The sequence below is a fragment of the Uranotaenia lowii genome, chromosome 3 (genome assembly GCF_029784155.1).
Source record: "Uranotaenia lowii strain MFRU-FL chromosome 3, ASM2978415v1, whole genome shotgun sequence".
In the NCBI taxonomy this organism is placed as follows: Eukaryota; Metazoa; Arthropoda; class Insecta; order Diptera; family Culicidae; genus Uranotaenia; species Uranotaenia lowii.
Genome location: NC_073693.1, coordinates 162,339,334 through 162,354,717, shown reverse-complemented (window position 1 = coordinate 162,354,717; position 15,384 = coordinate 162,339,334). Strand labels below are relative to the sequence as shown.

Genomic DNA, 15,384 nt, shown 5'->3' with positions numbered 1-15,384 from the left:
GGCATTTATAAGTGTTCTACCCTCCCTGGAAAATCTGAGGATTCCTAGATGCTATCATTTAATGAACGAACCAGATCCGAACGTCAAAGTCCAACTGCACACGTTCGTAGATGCAAGCCAAGACGGAATGGCCGCGGTGACGTTCCTTCGCTATGAAAGTAACGATGCCATCTACTGTTCCCTGGTTGGATCTAAAACTCGTGTGGCCCCCCTCAAATACCTGTCGATCCCGCGAATGGAATTACAAGCAGGGGTTGTTGGCGCAAGGCTAACTGCGTCAATCAAAAACAGTCTGACAATCAAAATTCAACGAACATTCCTGTGGACTGACTCACGCAACGCACTCTCATGGATTTTATCAGACCATTGTAAGTATAGTCTTTTCGTAGCAGCTAGAGTCAGCGAAATACTCGAAATAACCTGCGAATCTGATTGGAGATGGGTTCCCACTAAGTGGAATGTGGCTGATGACGGAACAAGATGGCAGCGACAATCAGATCTTTCCCCGACATCACGTTGGTTCGTAGGCCCTTCATTCTTACGTCAGTCCGAAAGCACCTGGCCGATAGTGAATTTGAAAAAACTAAATACACACGAAGAACTTAAAGTATCGCTGCACATACACTGTGAAAAGCCTGAGGCAGTATTTCGCGCTGAGGACTTCAGCAAATGGAAACGATTGGTTCGTGTCACTGCCTACGTACTTAGGTACTTGAGAAAGCTTCGTCGAGCGGGAAATTGTGGTGTACTAAAACGGGAAGAGCTACAGTTAGCTGAAGAGCTTCACTATCGTCAAGCGCAAGTAGAGGTTTATGAAGAAGAATATCGTAGTTTCGAGGCAGGCGTAACAGTAGTATCAAAGCGAAGTCCTATTTATAAACTATCAGCCTTCATGGATGAGAAAAAGTTACTTCGCATGGATGGCAGAACAGGTGCATGTAAATATTTAGACCCCGAAACGGTTAACCCAATTATTTTACCATCGAATCATGCGCTCACCAAACTGATTGTGGCATCGTATCACGACAAATATCACCACCAGAACCGAGAAACGATTGTAAACGAAATTCGTCAAAAGTTCTACATTGCTAACCTTCGACGTGTTTGCAATGAAGTACGATCCAATTGCCAACACTGTAAGAATCGTTATGCAGAGCCTCGTCCTCCAAAGATGTCCAGCTTGCCGCCATCTCGATTGGCTGCTCACACCCGACCATTTACCCACACAGGAATCGACTACTTTGGCCCGCTAGAAGTGGTCGTTGGGCGCAAAACAGAGAAAAGATGGGGAGCGTTATTTGTCTGCCTAACTACTAGGGCAATTCACCTAGAGGTAGCCTATAGTCTGACTTCGAGTTCCTGCATTATGGTCGTGAGAAGTTTCATCGCTCGGAGAGGTTCACCGGCAATATTCTACAGCGATCGAGGAACGAACTTTATTGGAGCTCACAGAGAACTTAAAGAAGCTTTATCAAAACTTAATCACGACTCAATGGCGGAGGAATTCATCAGTTCGGATACGGATTGGATTTTCAACACTCCCGCTTCCCCACACATGGGCGGAAGCTGGGAACGACTCGTCCGGTCCGTGAAGCGAATACTACCGGAGCTGCAAGTCTCAAGAAAACCGAACGACGAAGAGCTACGAAATGCGTTTGCCGAAATAGAAGCTACATTGAACAGACGCCCGCTGACTCATGTGCCTGTTGACTATGAATCGTGTCACGCTCTGACACCTAATCATTTTTTGTTAGGCAGTTCGGATGGGTCTAAACCGTTGACGGATATTAGCGATGATTCGACAACATTAAAGAGAGGCTGGCTGGTATCTCAGGCAATTGCAAATCAATTTTGGAAGCGATGGCTACGCGACTATCTTCCCGAAATAACCCGGCGAACCAAGTGGTATGAACCAGTAAAACCCATCGAAGTGAATGACATCGTCGTGATAGCCGATCCCGATCTGCCTAGAGACTGCTGGCCTAAAGGACGAGTAATCAAGACGACCAGTCGCGATGGTCAAGTGAGGAGAGCCTGGGTTCAAACTTGTAAATCCATCTACGAGAGACCTGCAGTCAAGATCGCCGTGTTGGACGTAGGAGTTCATAGTAGTAAGCCGAGTCCGAAGTAAGAAACATCGTCTTACTGGGGGGGAGTGTTACGAGGTCCCTCGTTATGCTGCTTCTCAACCCGCTGTCAGCGGAGCCCTGACAGAAGAAAAAGAGAAACGTCAAGAAGGTTGGACAACTCGCGGCGAGCGGGAAGATTGAAAACGTGCTTTGGCAACAGATATCGTATCGTAAGAAGTTATATTTCGAATAACAGAAAATTCATTAAATTTAATTCTACCTTCCGGTGTGCAAATCAGTTCAGGGCATTAATATAAGCGAAAGTGTTCACTAAAAAGTGTTATTAACGCTGTAAGTAATGATTCATATTGTCTAGGGATTTCATTTCACTCATTAGCGCTGTTTACAGTAAACCTAACCTGATTGGGCATCTTTAGGCAGTATCTTAGACAAGGATCTGTAGCGAACGTAGTGCTTTTAATGGTGTAAGTAATAATCAATCCCTACCTAGGGCTCTAATTCACTCCTGAACATTGCTTTCAGTGAACCTAACTTGATTTAGGCATCGTATCTAAACGTTAAACGGAAATATCCATTGTCCGCATAGCTCAGAATAAGATTCCGAAAACACGGATGAATGACTAAACGTGAGTTGTCAGATAACCTAAAAAGTATAAATCCTAACACACTTTGTATCATCGCAGGGATTTAAAATATAGACCTTAATCACACTCGGCGTATTTATAATCCGGAAATTCTGAAGTTGTCAATCGACAACACATACCGATTTCATACCGATTTTTAAGATTTTAACTCAAAATTCATTCCACTGCAACATTTCCACTTCATTCAAGCTATCCGCGTAAAGGTCCCGTAGAAAGAAGACAAAGTTCGGTAGCTGGCGTGGCGTAACTTTGATCTGTACAACTTTTAAAGTATTCTGCAAAGGCTCAACCTCAAAGCCAATGGACTAAGCTGTAGGCTTTGACCTTCTGCGACTGCCAATAGAAGTTCCTTAAGGTCAATCTCAATTGACGATCGCATTAAAGCTCTTGTCTCGTGAGATGCTAACATTTCAAGGAAATACATACACTGTTTGAATATAATCATAATCCTTGTTCAACTGGTCGCCAGATGGGGTATGTCGAGATTTGAAGTGCAATCAGACACACGGTATGTAATATCATCGGTATAATCTTCAATCCGCCTGCACAGTGTAAATAAAAATAAATAAATAAAAAATTAACTGTTAATATTGTGGATTATAGTTGAATCTAAAGTTTTTTTTATTCCAATGCTTTGCAAACATAGTGTAGTTTTTTTTTTTTGGTAAAATCTTCAACCAGTTTGACCTTTTCCAAACTTGTATGATTCTCATGACAGAAGCGTTTCCAAACGTGAATCTTCATACAATATCTATTCGAACCTAAATCGAATACAAAACGAATAATTGAATGTACATACTGCTTTATAATGTAAATTTTTTCTCTGATGATTTTTTTTCTCATTTTATATAAACTGATCTGTGAAATAAAAAAAAGAACTAATTTTTGGAATCTGAATATTTCAACTACTTTAAAACAATAAATCAATTAAAGGATGTAAACAAGCTCGACATTGTTCGATGTTCTAAAATTTAAAGGCAAGCTTAGGTCTCAGCTGTTCTATGAATTAAAGGTAAACAAACGCAACGAAGCAATCAACATGGCTGATTCTGAAAGTTGACAGATCGAAACACCTGTTGCTTACCCATCTTGGTTAATCTGCGTTACTGTGTTGTGAGGTGACCCAGAATACTCCTATCATTTGACTCTAGTACGCACTCTTACATTGAGACCATTCGAAATGCCTGATTACCTAAGTAACCATAAGCACTAATGACTTGTCAAACCAAAAGTTAGCGGACTAATTAGCGATTTGCGGATTAGCGCTTTAGTGCCGAACACTGCGTCTGCATCTTGTTAGCCAAATAGATTATATCATAAGTACCTAAACTGCAGAGATCACAGAATTCAAGACCACGCCATGCAAAATGGGTTTCAGTTATAGTAAAACTATGTGTTTTTTTAATCTTTTTCGGAGAAACATCTTCTTTTAGAGCACATCTTTCATTTATTTTCGCATAAAATTCTTGTATTTTCATATGACTAATGCATGATTTTTCATAAAATAAAATTTTTTTTTTATTGGCTATAAAAAATTGAAGCAACAACTCTCTCAACTTTCTGCAATCATTTCTTTTTCTAATCGCTAGTATTCATATCTAATATTATAAGCTAAATAAATAAAACGAAGACCATCAACTTGGATCCATATTTACCTCGAACGTCAAACAGCCATTGGATTTGTAAGTGCTTGCTAAATTAAAATTTCCTTTAGGTTGACCTGGTTCAATTATTGCCTTATCGAATTTATCAAATTTACATCCTTCTTTAGCCAAACATCAAAGTTTCAAGTTTTTACTTAATTTATATGCCTTACCAACGTGTAACCTGAAGGTGCTCGCCATGCCCCTTTTTTCTTATGAAACGGTAACTTTTAAATTAAATTTCCATTCAGTTATGAGTACTGGAAAACACTTATTTCGGATTTTCTGCTGAATTTTCATTTGTGATTTTTGCTTTCGTCAGCAAAAGCAGATAGTTTTAAAATTAAAAAAAAAATATGTACATGTCATTACACAGATTTTGTGTAAGCTAGTTACCTAGAACACCAATACCAATAATATATGCTAAAACACATTAAGTCAGCTAGTTTTAAAGTAAAAGTTAACATTCATAAGAGTTATTAGACTTGCTGTTTATTGCAAGCTTTTGTTTAAAGAAAAATACGTTAGAAAGTTGAATTTTTGAATATCCACCTCAAATACCGATTTTTAGGATTTACATACCGATTAAAGATTTTTTTGGGTTTCAAAATACCGATAGAAATGTGGCGTCACTGCTCACAATGCAGCATGCAGCACGCGGCGGCTCTCCGAACGGTCCGAGGCGGCTTTCTTCTTGTCACCAGGCGGCGCGCATGGGCTCGAGTGTGGGCCTTGTGTTTTGTGTTTGTCGTGGACCGATTGAGAAATCTGTGTACCTGTATAACTTTATCGGCAGGATAGTTGAAACAAAAGGTAGCGAGCAATGGTGGGATTATTAATAGAATCAATGTAGGAGGTTAACATTACATATTAGGCTGGAACAAATTTCAAATCCTTCTTTTGTCACTCGGAGTTGAAACATCGCGAAGGGGGGGACAATGAAAAATAATGCGAAAAACAAATAAATTGGAATAAATTGCACGGTAGCTTGTATGCAACAAAATTGCATACTATATCGTTGTTCAAAACTTATAAATCAAGTTAATTTTTTTCAAATAATTCAATCAAATCAGGAACACAAAAGGGTGGAATAACTCCTATCTTCTTAAATTTGTTTTTTGGTTCTGTAATCTTTCAGATTTTGGAATTATTTATCGAAATTTTCATAAATAACTTCAAACTTTATTTATTCCCCCCCTTCGGGTTTTTTGGAAATTTCGAAGGGGAGGGGGAGATTACAAAAGAAAAAATTGATATTTGTTCCAGCCTTATTAATAGTTACCAGTACTAGCCACTATGAAATTTTTACCAGGAACTAGTAATTGAACGTGTTTGAACGAATTATCACAGAAAATAAGCGATCCTGACGAAATTGTGTTGGTTGGCGATTATAATCTCTCACGCCTTGATTGGGTCATTGATGATGATATCGGTTGTATAATTCCATTGAACGTTAGCACTGATCAAGAATCACTTGTGATTGAATCAATAGGACTTATCGGTCTCTGTCAGGTTAACAATTTTCGTAACATGAAAGGGCGATTGCCTGGCTTTTGTATGCGATCCAAGCAGATCTGAGATTTTCAAATGTCCAAAACCTGCCAACAGGTTTTGCGATGGAATCCCGCCGGAAATTGCAAATATGTTCTCGTCGTTCTTTCGAAGAGTGTTCAGTAATAATCTACCACCTTTGGAGGAATCGTACTTGAATGGCTTGCCTGAGTACAACGTGGTCCTTCCTCCTGTTACGTTCACCGATGACGAAGTCCTAGCCGAACTGCATTTGTTAAAAAATGTGCCACGAGCCTGTACCATCCTGCGAGGATAATCTTTAACCGATCTTTATCCGAGGGAATTTTTCCGTTAGCGTGGAAAGCAGCTTCCATAACTCCAATTCACAAATCCGGGAACGTTGAAAACGTCGAAAACTATAGGGGAATCTCCATCCTTAGTTGCATCCCCAAAGTTTTCGAGCGGCTGATCCACGATGCAGTCTTCCCTTCAGTCCACAACTTGATTTTGTCTTGTAAACACGGGTTTATGCGCTAAAGGTCAACCACGTCAAATTTGATGTCGTTTATCTCATTGTTGTTCGACAACAAGCAAAACCAAATCCAAACAGATGCTATGTACTTCGACTTCAGTAAAGCCTTCCACACATACTGGCGTTCGAAAAACTAAAAAAAATGGGATTTCGGCAATTGTTAACGTAATGGATCCTTTCTTATTTAACAGGTTGCAATGCGTACGTGAAAATTGGAGCAACTCAATCAGAAAAATTTCAGATTACGTCAGGTTTTCCTCAAGGTAGTATTCTTGGACCTCTGTTGTTCGTACTATTTGTGTCTCGAAGTCGTAATCCAATCGAACAAATTATTTTACGCAGACGACTTGAAAATTTTTATTACTGTTGAACAAGACGAAGAAACGTCTCGGTGGTCGATTGGTTAGCGTGGTAAGACGGTAATCGCTTGTCCACTGATGGCATAGGTTCGATTCGCATCTCGGTACTGGGTGTTAAATGTTAATCTTAAGTTGTCCGCGTCATTTATTCAGTCTGTGAGCCTAAATCGGCTAAGACGGTATATGTCTTTTTTTTTAAAGTTACTCAATAACATTCACACGCAAGAAATCCAGTTTATATATTGAATACACCATAGGTGAGGAGACTATAGCAAGAGTTTCTTCTGTGAAGGAATTGGGCATCATCTTGGACACCAAGTTGACATTCGACGAATACATCTTCGCACCGATCAGCAAAGCCTACTCGACTCTTGGTTTCATACGTAGGAACACGCAGAACTTCAGAGACATCTACCGCCTTTTTTATTAGTTGATCACCCAGGTGGTAAATCCTTTTTAGGGATTGCATTCCTAGGTACGGCGAGCCACCGCGTCCCCCCAGTTTTCTACTCTGGGTCCATGGGTGCAATTGGTGACTCATGATACTATGCACCCCTTCACCATAAAGTCCACCTGGGGCTAGTGGCCATAATTCCCATCCGGACCTGCAACGAAGGCTATACCCGTGATGGAAGACCATACTCGCGCAAAGCGCTCCACGGCAATAATCGTTTATTCGTTCTACTCCAGCAATCTTCATCTACTCTACACCGAAAAAACTCTTCACATGAAAGCTACGAGAAAATGTACATGGATTTTTGCCACCATGAAAATCACGTGAAACCTACGTGAATTTCGAGAAGCAAACAGAGCTCGCGCAGCAAACAGAATTCACGTAAGAGTTGCATGTAAAAACTACGTTAATCGAATGTGGATAGGGATTCGAACTGCTTCTGCGTTTCACTCAGATTTCATTGTTATAGGAAGTAGGGAGTTTTTTCGTACATTTTAATAAAAAAAAATGTGATGATTTTGCGATGCATTTTATTATTTGAAATACACGATGCACTTTTTTATTTCTAATACAGGATTTAAACTATCCTCACTTCACTTTTCACATAATATCGTAGCGGAAATGGCATTTGGGTTGCCTCTAAACTGGTTGCCTGGCCGTCCTAACGCTCCGATTCCAAGTTATCTGAAAATAGCAAAATATGTAAATAAAAAACACGCGGCCAAATTTTTACTACTTACGTTCAATCAGATTCTCTATCACTATTAAATTTCTTTTTCCGATAGCACGAACTTTTGGGTCCGCGCCATATTGAGTACTGATTACTTTTCACATAGATTTCACGTGAATAAGCTATTCAGAAGTACGTAAACATCACATAGAATGCACCAACTTTGTTTATACCAAGCGGATTACTGGATTTTCACGTAAATCAGATGTGTATTTGTTTTGACAGCTTACAACTATGTGTATTTCACGTAAGCGTCAAGTGATTTTGTATTAACTACTAAGTGCCTCACCTAAATCCAGTAGAAATTCACGTAATGAGCGCCTACGTGAAAATCCAAGCGAATTCAACGTTTCGTTTTCGGCTGAGTGTACTGTCACGATTCATGACTTATAGATTGGCAGCAGTGATGTCAACCTTCCAGATTTTTACTGGATCTTCCAGACTTTTTGCACTACAGGTCGGACTCGTCGATTATCCGGAGACTCGATTTTCCGGAGACTCGATTATCCGGAGTTCGATTATCCGGAATTTCAGACTCGATTATCCGGAATTTTAAAATGAAAAATATTTTTTTTAATTTTCATTTTGATTTTTTAAATAATTTAGTACTATAATTCACTAAATAATATTTTTATCAGCTTTGGACGGAGTTAGTAGGGTTCAGGGACAGTATAGTAGTTGTACTTTATATTAAAACTCGGTTATCCACAGTGTATTGTTCTAGATCAAACTCATTAACTCTATAATACATAATATAAATATGTGGTCAAGCAAGAACGTACACAGAAAAAAAAATGTAATGTTACGATACACGTAATTTTGATATTTTTCACTCCTAAACAAAAATCGCTCGAGAAGACATGTAAAAAACATAAACAAATATTCAAAGGCTAGAAAATCCATGTAACCTTACATGTAAGAACATGGGCAGAAAGGAATCGGGGGTTTTCATGTAATAAGAAAGTTTATTTCATGTAAACCTCCGTTCACATTTTATTTCATTGTGTATTGTAAACCTACATTTGAGAAAATGGAACAGTGTAGTGTGAAGGGAATTTACATTTTTCCCTTCAAAATATCATTCCGCTAAAAATCGTGTAAATGATCGGTCCATCAACGTACACAAAGATTGTCAAAAAGAAATTTTACGTGTCATTACAACTGAATATAATTACATGTCATCGCATGGGCTGTAAGTAAGTAACGGCCATGTTTTTCATTTCTGTTTTCGGATCAGTCGCAAATAGATTGTCTCTTTGAATTTGGACTGAAATTTGATTAAATTAAGTGAAATTTTTCGCGCATTTGCCGCTGCGTCATGACAACATAGTAACAACACAGTTATTAACCGCAATTTCAAGAAACAGGTAAATTTTCGATGGGATATTTTTTTGTCAAATTCGTTTTTTAAATTTTTTTGCCTTTTAGAATTTCGGGTATTGGACAACCTATTGGCGAATTGAATTAGACAGAATGGCCGACAACACCTAAGACCCTGCGTATAAGCACAAACTTTTTATGCTGAATAAGATAAAAAAAAAGGTTACATAAAAACTGTAGCTCGACAATCCGGAGGTGAGTGTTTTTGGACAGAATTCCACCTAAAATTTGTATCATTTTAAGAACGATTCTAGAGTTTTTTTTTTTTAATTTAATATATATTCTACAATTTCAATGGAATTTGAGATAAGAACAAAATCCATTTTTGGTTTTCTTATAATGACTTGTGTCAATTGCAAATTGGTCAGGAATGCCGGAAGTCAGGAATGCGTGAAAGTTCTTGCGGATGGAAGTCAATCGTAGAGTTTCTTGCAATCGTTTGTCCATGGCACGCACCGCCAATCTACGCCAATGAACTTTCCAGCGCAAACCAATGGGACTCACGGTGGTGATGCAACCTCTGTCAGTCATGCACTTCAAACTCAATAGTTTTTTCTGTAATAATCTGAAAACTACAGAATAAAATAACCTGTCCCACAGTTCACAAACAGAACAAATTCAGTGATTAGGTTATTTCACCATTCCGGAACCATTTCTTGTAAATTTAGACTAGTTACACAAAATTAAGCTTATTCTACAGAACTGCAAGCTCCTTGATGATCACATAATGTCTTCTCACAATTGTTCCGTGCACAAGCTTCTATAAAAAATAATCTTTTTGTCTAGTTTTTTACCTAGAAGACTCAGTTTCTCAGCTTTTTCTCGCTTCTTAATCAATTGTTGTGATCTATACGGTACTGCAGTGTACGACATAAAAAATCAAATTTAGAAATAAATCAAAATATACATGCACACATAAATGTGACGAGTGCTTAGAAATGTATATAAAAGGTAGGCTATTTCACAGAGTCTGCATGTATTGGAAAAGAGCCCTATTTTCTATAGATGGATCAAGCTCGTATACCACTATGTTTATGTATACTTACTTATTCAGAAAATTGTTTTCATAGAATGAAACTATTTTTAAAACAAATGGTGGTACATATCTTAACATAATAAGATTGGAAAATATGGAAAATACCATATAAGCCATTCATAGTATTATTACTAACACATCCAAAAACAATTAAATGGCATACCTTCTGCAATGTGTTATATTCTGCGCCAGACCTACTTTTTGTGAGTTCTGCAGATCTGTCAAAATTCAACACGATTAAACCCTCTTCCTCAAATTTGGGTCCTTACACCAATAATCTTAGTTTTCAAACGGGCTTAAGATTTTTATAACCTTTTTTGTTTTTTTTTTCAGGGTAAGTGAGAGATGTTGGTGGAACGCATATAAAAAAAGAAGTTTTAATTGTTTAAGATAAAAATTGTCCCAAAACCAAATAAAATCAACAAAGCTATTGTTTTATAAATAATGCATGCTCATTTTGATCAAATTTGTAGACCAGTTTAATGCAAAACTTTCTTGAAGGTTTAAAAAAAGTTTCAATAATTATCAATCTAAAGAAATGAAAGTAGATAAGTGCTCACGTGTCGGTGATTTAATCAAACCAATTTGAAATCTAAGCATTTTTCATTTTTTCCCGGTTTTCCACTCCTATGGATTTAGTAATGCCATCTTGTGTTTCTTTATTGTTCTTTATACCTTTTTTATCTTAATTTCTATGTTGCCTAACGACTGCTTAACTAATTAGGAATGACACATTTATTCATAGGATTTTTTTCATACAAGGACTATTGGATTCCAAATGTTCACGCTCTTTAATCGCAATTTCAAAATTATAATTAGGAACGTAATGAAAAGCTCAAAATGATAGTCAAGTAGCGTCCCTGAACTTTGACTTTGGCGATTGGGACGTACTCAAAACCAAGTACAGGCGTACTCAAAACCCGTAGGGCAGAATTAAGTCAATTTCGAGACTACTCAAAACTAAGTTTGGCTGCTGAACTCAAAATTATTCTTCTTTAGATGTTTTATTGTTGAGAAAACACATGAAAATGAGATTTTATATGTACAGAACTAATTGTTTCTGTGCCTTCAAAGGCATGTTACGAGGCATTCAATGTTATGATGAAGATGACACTTCAACATATGGAATTTAAAATTGAGAAACAACAAAGGGAAACACGGATAGCTCTTTCATTAAAAAAAAAACAATTTTGTTCTTCAATATGGCTTGAACCTATCGAATTCTCCAAGTCTAGTTGGTTTTGGTTTTGCAATACATGTACAGTTCGTGTGGTGAAGTTTAAAACGATCGTTATTTCCCATGTTTTCGCTGATTTTGAGTTTATGAACTTTATTTATAGCTCACGCCAAGAGAAAAATATAAGTAAATTTTGAGTCATGGAATGAAACCATTTTGAACTTACGTCAAACTTAATTTTGAGTATAAAATAGGGAGCGTGTACCCTACTTTTGTCGAAGTTTGAGGGATCAAACTTTACAAGTTATGGTAGTTTTGATTTTCAGTGATCTTTAAAGTTCCCGATTTCAATTTGATTTTTGTATAACAAATTTATTTAGTTTTTAAATTTTATGAAATTTTTGTGACCTATGAAATGCTAAAATTGGTGTGTATTAAAGGATTAAAACTAAGCTGTGATGTGTTATTGATATCAATATTGGCTAAGTGAAATTGAAATCATAAGCTATTAATTAAATTTTATTTTCAGACTACACCCCAATTGGAGATTTCTCCCGGTTCTGTCCACCGATTAAGGGACAAATATAAAACGTTGAATGGGAAAGAACTTTTACTCGGACATAGATAGCATTCTAATCGTAAGTAAGCATTCATCCTGAATTTCATTTTCCATTTACAAAAATTACCAAACTTCAAAAAGTAAGATTTCTTTGCATTTTTGCTTAGACTTATTCATCCTCCGAATTTCTCATATTATGAGGACTGTAATGTCAGTATCAGTTGAGATTTTTTATTCTTTATTCAGAATCCATATATATATATATATATATATATATATATCACTAACTTCCACATATTTACAACTGATGGTCGCTGTACAACTCGGGTGAAAATAAAAAATCTTATTTCGTCAATAACTCAAAAAAAAAAGCGTCAGAAACAAGTTTAATAACATGGTGAAACAGGTGAGGAACAATTCAAAGACTAACTTAAACCAGTTTTAATGTTTAGAACCTCTGACAAATGTTTTCATTTCGATTCCCAGGATTTTCACTGTGGAAGCTTCTCGTATTGAGGGAATAGAAATTATATCATTTTGAGAATTTTTAAGACCGGTTCGAAATTCATCTGTTAACTTACATCATGTTTTACAAAGCCAATCTGTGTGGCTTTTTTGAGCTATCGACGAAATAAAATTTTCCATTTTCCCCTGAGATCAAACGAGCTTAACAGTAAAGTTTCGAGTAAATAAGTTCTGAATTTTATATCTTTTAAAGGTTACACATTTTAAAAGCTCTCACTTTTCACGGCACTAAAAATCATAAATTTTACAGATCTACATTTGCAGAAAAATAACAACCCGGTGCAACAGAGGCCTGCACAGCAAAAGCAACTACGTCCAATTGCTTTTTACGAATGATGTTGATGTTGGCATGGCATATTGGCTTGATGTACTCGGGAGGCTGTTAAAATCATCATCAGCATCGAATAGCATAACAACAGATTGAGAACTCTAGTTTCTAGTAGTAAAGGGAAATAAACATAAAATAATGAGTTAAATTTGATTATTTGTAACATTTGAAATTTATTTTCAATAAATTGAAATGCAGTAATATTTGGTTGTTTTATATTTCTTCGAAATGTCTTAACATATATCATTGCAAGAAAAAAAGTTTTCATTCTGCACTTCTGCAAACCAAAAATTAAGTTAATGTCTACTGCCAATCAATAAAAACTTCCCCATCGGTCACGGTCATAGTTAACACAAACGATAATTATGTGGGCAAGGATGAAGAGTCATTGAAAGACATCACAATTCATTACGACGAAAAGAGAATTCCAGCTGCCGTAACAAATTGTTTTGAATACATGAATCCAATTAGATTGCGAAACAATGCTGAAAACGTTAATTCACTGTAAATAATGAGGGGCATGTAAATATCCTTTCCATTAAGAAAGGTATGGCATGAATTTTACATTTCAAGTAGTTTTACATGAAATCAACCTTATTATCACATGTAAAAAGCCGATTCCCTCCTACTTATGCAGTTACGGAAATTTACATGAAATAGCATGGGTAGAAAGACATCGGGTTTTTAGTGTGATATAACTGAATATGTCAAGGAAGTTTACATGAAATTAACAGTTTTATCACATGCAAATGCCCGATTCCCTTCTACCCATGCTATGTCATGTAATTATACTTGGATTTTTCTAAGTGTGTAGCTAGGAACAGGAGAGGTAAGAATAAGAGTTGTCAATGTATTTAACTCTCTACATCCCATGGTAGTACAAGTGATCCACAACATTTGCGTCTTTATCAAGTTTCTAAATCTACTATTATGCAGTCAATAATTTTATAAACTTCCTTGTGTACTTATTGTGCTTGTCTATAAGCCTTCTTGAAATTTAGATATAGTAACTATTGAAAAACAATCTAGCAACTATTGAAACAATCAAAAACTTTTTCCAACGAATTAAAACTTTTGAGATCATGGGGAACAACTTTTGTTCAAGCTCTTTCCTTACAAAAGCTTTTTTGTTGTTCAAATATTTAAAAAAAAATCGTGGGAAGTAACGGGTTAATAATTTATTATTTAACTAATTAATTATCGATTGCCTTCGGTTGAAAATGAGTGGATTTTGAAATGTATTTTAGTTTATTTACAAAGTATGATCAAATGTACAAACGTGAAAGTAGTAAGAAAAAGAGGGACTTAAGCTAGGGTGTCATTTCAGTATGTTCCCCTTTTGATATTCTTTTTTGTTACATTCTCATTTTAGTTGAATAAAATTCATATTTCTTGTCAGGAAACTTCTCGTTTATTTAAACTTAAAAACAAATTCTTCATTGAATAACGAAGCATGAGAACAAAAATCACTTCCGAGATGTGTCAGTTCAAGGTAAAGTGAAACCAGTAATTGTTTAATATTACATATTTGTTTTTTTTCTTATCACGACTTTACCCCTTTTTCCTATAAAAATGATTTCTGGCTATACGCCACTGCATTTTACAAAAATAATGCACAAAAAAATTACAATTTAACATCCTCAGACTGAAAAAAAAACATTTTTTTATGATTCGATTATCCGGAAGATTCGATTATCCGGAGTGAAAAAAAAATCAATACTCCGGATAATCGAGTCCGACCTGTATTGCCAGACATTTTTTTAGGTTTCCAGACATCCAGACTTTTGTCATTTCTTCCAGACATTTCCAGACTTTTGAGTTTCGACATGAATTTTTATACAAAACAGTAAAAATTCAAAATTTTCGTTGCCAAATGGCAGGAAATGATTCGAATTAGTAATTGAAGAGTGAGGAATGCCACGAAGATGGTAGTAAAACAGGAAGTTAAGCATAAAACATAGTACCGCCGACATCACTACGATAGTATCAGGCATTGATAGTGTATAGAATGTATGATTTTTATGAAGTAATGAGTGTTATTCCCTAGGCTGCAATTATTGCTATCTGTCGACCAAAAAAAAAGGTAGAAAGGGTAGAAAGTTCGCCATCCAGAACTTCCAGACATTCCAGGCATTTCCAGACATTTTTTCAAAATTTTCCAGACATATCTGAAAAACAGTTGACATCACTGGTTGGCAGTCCGTTTGCCGCTACTCGTGACTCGAGCTTGAATTGAACTTTGTGGACATTTTTGACAGTGTTCGCATACTTTTCGACTACTCCTACATAGTAATTCTTTGAATAGTCAACGGTTTTGTCAGCTATAAATTTGGAAATGATGGACTTTGAAGGAAACAGTGCAAATATATATTTTGTCTTTGCATCGTAAATATCTCAGAAACGCGTTAATTTGAA

The 15,384-nt window shown here is 36.4% G+C and overlaps 2 protein-coding genes across 5 annotated transcripts in view; both read left to right on the top strand.

Annotated features, from left to right (window-relative positions):
* LOC129755977 (uncharacterized) overlaps positions 1-15,384 on the top strand; it is a 102,535-nt gene that overhangs the window by 38,586 nt on the left and 48,565 nt on the right. The window lies entirely within an intron of this gene.
* LOC129752797 (uncharacterized) lies at positions 62-6,205 on the top strand. Its single transcript, XM_055748574.1, has 2 exons — positions 62-2,127; positions 5,986-6,205. The coding sequence occupies exons 1-2, from the start codon at positions 62-64 to the stop codon at positions 6,203-6,205; spliced, it is 2,286 nt and encodes a 761-aa protein (XP_055604549.1).